Genomic DNA, 6,857 nt, shown 5'->3' on the forward strand with positions numbered 1-6,857 from the left:
ATGGGTTTTACTCAGCATTGTCATCCACTTCGTCTCATAGATTTGCAACCAAATTTTCCACATTATGCGGAAAACTATGATAGTAGTGATGATGACGATGATGGTGATCAAAATTTAAGTACACCAAAAAAATTCCGATGTCGTCGATGTAGTCTATGCAGCAAAGAGATCAATTGGTTTAACAGATATTACTATGAATGTACTCATTCATGTGACTATTCACTCCATAAGTTTTGTGGAGACCTTCCTCTAACATTAAAACACAAATCGCACCCCTTTCATACTCTTACCCTCACGTATTCATTTTGGTGTTATTGTGTGTTATGTCAAAAAAATAGATCTGGGATCATTTACGAGTGTTCCAGGTGTCAATTTAATAAATTTAATATTCATGCTGATTGTGTTATGTCATCAAGGGAAGACCCACTCATTTACCACCCTAGCCATGAGCACCCCTTAGCGGCTATACCTAAACCAATCTTGTCCGAGTGTAATGCTTGCGGAAAAAAACATAACGGAACATTTTATATGTGTGTCACCCGTTTTGACTTTTGCATTCATAGTGATTGTGCTTTCCTACCAAAACAATTAAAAATTCAAGAGACTACAAATGATTATTTCTCTCATACTCATCCCCTCATTCTCTCTTATTCCTTCACTGAAAAAGATCAAAAAGCTAAATTTTATCCTACGTGTAGGGTATGTAATAAGTCTTTCATATATGAAAACTTTTGGATTTATAAATGTGAGAAATGCAGGTATTATACTCATTTGGATTGTGCAACATCAAGAGAAGAGCCATTTATGTCCATCATTTCATCTTTCGGTAAATCTTGATTCACATAATTTTATTTCTAATTATTCTAACTAGTACCCTCAGTGTAGATGTTAGTTTATACTAAAAAAAAATTAACTAAAAATATGCATTAATATATATATATATATATACACATATAGTGAAAAGTTATTTTGAGAATCTTTTTATTTTGCGAGAACCTTTGAGAACTTTTTTCAAATCATGCTCAACTGATGATTATTCTTTACATGAAAATTGTTATTTTATTTTTTTCTGAATAACTTATATGTAATTTTGAAGTTTATAATTATGTGGAGGCATGGATTATCATCCGTTATATAATTATGTGGAGATTTGGATTCTTGATCACATGTGCACGAATATTGCTATGGTTACATCTGAACGACTAGCATACATGTGATCATAGCAATATTTGTGCACATGTGATCAAGCATCCAAATCTTCACATAATTGTATAACGGATGATAATCCATGTCTCCATACAATTATAAACTTCAAAATTACACATAAGTTATTCAGAAAACAATAAAAAAACAGTTTTCATGTAAAGTATAATCATCGGTTGAGCTTGATTTGAAAAGTTCTCAAAGGCTATCGCAAAAAAAAAGGTTCTCAAAATAACTTTACCACACATATATATATATAAACTTCATTTTCTTTTCATGTCTCTCCTTTTGGTATATTTTTATATTTTCTTTTTATTTTTTGATTTTTTCTCTTTTTTGCATTTTGGTAGGTTTTATATTTTTTTCGTTTTTTGATTTTTTCTATTTTTAAAATAAAAACTCATTCTAAAAAAAAATTGATTTGATACGGTACGGGTTTCACCCTTACGGTATTAATTAGGGGTAGCTAATGGGGTGATAGGTCATTAGGTTGATCGGTAATGGAGTGATCTACTTAACGGGCTCTTCCCTTTAAAATTTTAAAGAAAAATATAAAAGAAAGAAAGGAAGATGAAATGGGACCGGAAAAAATGAGTGGTTGAGATTTGTCTTATTGACTTTGACTTTCAATTTTGACTTTTGTTTATCACCAAAAATTGTCATATGTTATTTGTTTTCTATTACTAATTTATATTTTTTTTAGCTTTTCATGATTATTAATAAATAAAATAATAAAAACACAACTTCACAAAAATCTAAAACTTATCAAGTTTTAATCGATGACAGCAGTAAATCTATAATATACAAAAAGTTGTTTTATTAGAAATATCGATTTACCAGTTTTTTGTATTATATTTATAAACTAAATTGTTTCTCTCATAATACGGATAAAAATAGTTACATTAAAAACTATATATTTAAACTATAGTATATCTAGATATGTTTATAAACTAGATTAACAAAATATTAAAATTTCTATACATAGATATGTTTTATTGTAGAACTATCTATAAACTGAAATTTTGAACCACAACATACTTTTTTTTTTAGAACAGCAACCACAGTATACTTGAGTTTGAGTATTAAATGCTAACACCTGTCGTTAAACACAAGTTAAAAAAAAATCTTTTTTACCTATGTTGTCACTTGTTTGTGGTGCATCCTTGAGTTTTAGTGATTGTATATTTATTTAAACTTTGATTGGAGGTTAATTATATTTTGAGTTTAAACACTATTTACATTTATTTATACTTTTTGTTTTTTTTTTTTAATGTTTATCAGGCAATAGACTCATCAAAAACTATAAAGATTCCGATCATCCAAATCTCCTCCATCTCCCTTTTCCCGATGAAAGTTACAACATGCTGAAACACCTATTTTTCAAAGAAATAGGCTATGGAACGTCGTTAACAACAAGTGAGAGTAACTTACGCAATTTCCATCAACACCCCCTTATTCTAGTCCATACATCAGAGTGCAATGATATCTCAAAGCCATCCTCCTCAAGAACCAATAATGTTGTATCTTGTCATAACCCAATGAAGAAAATTGAACTGTTATGCAATGGTTGTGTCAGACCGATCACTAGTATGCCATATTACAAGTGTGCCAATGATAATGAGAACTGCGACTTTGTTCTTCATGAGTGGTGCACTCGATTTCCTATAGAATTGAAAAATTATCCGAATCACCCACATACACTCAAATTCCATCCAAAAGTCCCTAATAATTCTTTCTCCATTTTTAATTGTGATGTTTGTGGCTTGTGGGGTAATGGATTTGCCTACAGTTGTTTACGGTGTAACTATCATATCGATGTTAAATGTGGGTTCATTCCTGAAAAAATAACTCACGAAGCTCATCCGAATCATGTCCTCTCAAGGGTTCAGAAAAAAAATCACTACCCAAACAATTGTCGCCTATGTTTGAAAGGAAGTTATTGGGATCCATTTTCATTCCTTTGTCACACTTGTAACGTATTTATACACGTTAATTGTGCTCTTTTATTGCCACGTGAAATCAGGCACAAGTGTGACAAGCACCCCCTAAGCTTGAGTTACTTCCCGGTTGAAAATTATAAGGGTGAATACTATTGTGAAGTTTGTGAGGAGGAATTCGATCCTCAACGATGTTTCTACCATTGTTATAAGTGTGACCAATCAATTCATGCATCTTGTGCACCAATAATATCTGAGTTTGAAAGAGCTAGATATGAAGGAATTTATCGGTTTATAAATATAAAATTTGGAGGCATTCACAAAATTAAAGGTCACCCACACCCTCTCTTGTTTGCACAGGGAATCAAGAGTGATGGTCGATGCGCCGAGTGTGGTTATAGGTTGGAATATGAAATAATCCTCAGGTGTCCACAGTGCAACTTTGCAATTAATGTAAACTGTTGCCTTAAATTTATTGGAAGCACTCCATTTTATTTTCTCCACCATATATAGTCAATCAATGTAACGGTTGAAACAGATTGGGATTTGTATATTTGTAAAAAAGTAAATTTGGATGTAATGCATATGTTGTATCCAATAAATACTTTCATGGAATAAAATATTATACATTCATACTAGCTATCCGAACTACTATATATATTTTTTTTGTACAAATAACCTTATTAGCATGATAGAACAATTTGTTTTCCACCATTTTATGAAAAGCAAAATTTGGCATTCATCTTTTAGAGTCATTAATGTTCATATAGCATTAGCAACGGTTTTACAAGCATCTATACTAAGTGCCAAAAATTATTTTTTTTACTCGTAGATTTACATGCATTTGGGGTTTCATACTAAGTATTAGCAACGGTTTTACAAGTATCTATACAAGTATCTGTAAGAGTCTTAGAGTTACGTCCAAGACCACAGGGACGCTCGACCCTATCAACACGGAGAGTCTTGAAGGTTGCGTCCTCTCCAAACGTCTCCACGAAGAAGTTCATGGACGCTTGATATGTGGGACCGTTTGTGTTTCTTTTCTTATTCTTTTTCTTTCTTTAATATACATATATATTTATGATATATATATATATGTGTGTGTCTCTGAAATTATCTTGGTCGGATTTTTGTTTTGGCGCCGACGGTATTTTGATGAAGACGAACGTAGTATCATGTCATGATATATATTAACATATATATAAATAAGTTTGCTATTTTTATAAATGTTAAACTTAACCCCAAAATTAATTTAGTATTTTAACTTTTCTATGTTTAAGTTTTATTAATTTATTGTGATTTTATTTTACCGTTTTCATTATTAATAATAAAGGGTTTATTTAGTTTTGTTTAAAAATAGTAAAAAATGATAAAAAGATTATAAAATAAAGAATTGATGATATGGCGAAAAAATGTTGAGGAAGCTTGTCTTATAGGCAGGGGAATACTGTAGAGTACATGGCAGTAAAGAAGCCAAAAGACTCTTCTCAGAGGCCTAAGCTTGTTTGGACATCATCAAATATTTCTCAATCATCTCAAATTTAATTAAAAAAAAGGGTAATTTTTTATTCAGTTTAATATCAATTTTCAACAATTAAAAGCAGGTAATTTTCTTGCAAATATATATTCTATGGCTTAAAATCTATACTGAGCCTATGTTGATATATACAATTTTTAAATGGAAAAATTGAATTCTATGTTTGTACAAATGGGTGCCTTTCCTGTTGTTATAAAGAATGGATCTTTAACTAGTTATGAAATTTCAAGATTTCGCACACCAACTGTTTGATGAAATGCCACTTTTTTTAATTCATCTCATACATGCCACTTTTTTTAATTCATCTCATACACTAAAAGATAGATTGTTGTGTATTAGGTCTTTAGTAAATGAAAATGGAAACAAAGAAAATTAGTTGGCGAATAGGGTACCTAATTCTTTGAGGAAGGGGTTTATATACTAATACTTATATTATTATAAAAGATGACCCTTTTTTATTAAATTTTCAAAAGATGAATTGAAGTACCTAAATTGTCCCTCTTTTTTATTCACTAATTTAAACATTTCTATCAACTTAAATTTCAACTACTCATTTTTTTTCCTTTTCTCAAATCTAAACCACTCATTTTTTCTCTCTCCTCCATAAATCATTTTATTCCTATAATTTATTTAAGATATTTTATCTCAAAACCATATACCGATAAATTATAAAAATTGTATGGGTGTTCTTAAAATTTCGTACTCTTTCATTAGAGATGTCATTCGATATACTTTTGACGAATTTTCAAATTCGAGGGCGTACGGCTAAGGCATTTGGCTATCACACTCTATGTCTTATCACCTCCTATTATCTAGCACCCACCATCTTACCGCTGCAACGCACGGGGAGTATCTCTCGTAACTGTAACATATCTTTGCTATTTGTGTCCTTTTGTTGGAATAATAAGTTGGATTTCAAACACAGTTACATAGGTTGTAACTAATAAACAATACATTCACGGAATGCACCATTTATACTAGCTATATCAGCTTCTTCTTTTGACTTTTTGTTTCCATGTATTTTTGATAAAATCAAATTGACGTTATTAGCATGATAGAACGTACAATTTGTTTTTGCAAGTTGTCATGAAAAAGCAATGGAATGTTTGACAATCATCGGTCTTCTAGAGTCATTGATATTTATATAGCATTTAGCAACAGTTTTACAAGACATTAGTTAGTAAGATAGGGTCAAAATTTGCCACCTCTCAGTCAATGTATGTACCTATATATAAAACAGAATGGGAGAGTATCTGCTTTGCTATCAATAATTTGGTGATAAACTTCGGCAACTGCTCCCACATAAGACCGTCAAATTGAAACAAGTATATATTGTTGTAAAAGAGGCAATCCCAATATGAGTACAAACCAGAAACAACCCCATTGTAGTACCAGCTGGTTGAAACTGCAATATCTACAACTATGCAATTTTAGGCCTATCTAGACATTTGATGTGATTCATGGGATGTACCTGTACGGCTGTACATATGCGAATCTGGATTCTCGTATATAAAGATTTACTGCAACATAAACAGTTGTCAGAAGTAAAATCTTGTAACTAATACATATACAGAAGAATTCACCATCTAATAGTCCTCTCATGTCTAGTTGTGAAGAGATTGGGCATAAGTTTCAGTTTACACATAATCGGAAAAAACAAACAGGATCAAGAAGAATACCCGACGGAATATTACAAGGAAAAAACAGAGTGGAATGGAAATACTTTATAAACACCAGGGTTCATTAGCAAGAGATCCCGGCTTTTAGAAATTTAACTGCCAAACAAAACCTCTCAAACAATCAGAAATTCCTTTTCTTAGACGCCTTTTAATAAAATGGCCGGGGTTTCTTTTTTACGTAATGCTTCCGGTCCATTACCAATCGTTTTCCCCCATTTTCTAACTACTCGATCTTCTTTCCGTCCTGTAAAACTTTTAATATGCCAAACTGTCAACGCCATTTGAAGTGATTAAGAGGCAAGAACAAACAGCAACAAGAAGTTTCTGTAAATTAAGAAACAAAAGGTCTGAAAATATAATCCATCCAACGGAACATTATAAATGCCTCCTAATAATAATGCCACAGATAAGCAAAATGCATACATATTTCTTCATTTTGTGTAATTAAAGAAGTAAAAGACTTGCTAAACACTTCTTCTAGTTGAAACCAACCCATTATAA

General features: G+C 31.3%; 1 protein-coding gene across 1 annotated transcript; it reads left to right on the forward strand.

Moving 5' to 3' along the window:
* On the forward strand, positions 1-3,653 carry LOC122609747. Its single transcript, XM_043782693.1, has 2 exons — positions 1-316; positions 2,485-3,653. Exons 1-2 carry the CDS (start codon positions 1-3, stop codon positions 3,651-3,653), a joined length of 1,485 nt encoding a protein of 494 aa, XP_043638628.1.
* Positions 3,654-6,857: the final 3,204 nt, after the last annotated feature.

Source organism: Erigeron canadensis, chromosome 8, assembly GCF_010389155.1.
Source record: "Erigeron canadensis isolate Cc75 chromosome 8, C_canadensis_v1, whole genome shotgun sequence".
Classification (NCBI taxonomy): domain Eukaryota; kingdom Viridiplantae; phylum Streptophyta; class Magnoliopsida; order Asterales; family Asteraceae; genus Erigeron; species Erigeron canadensis.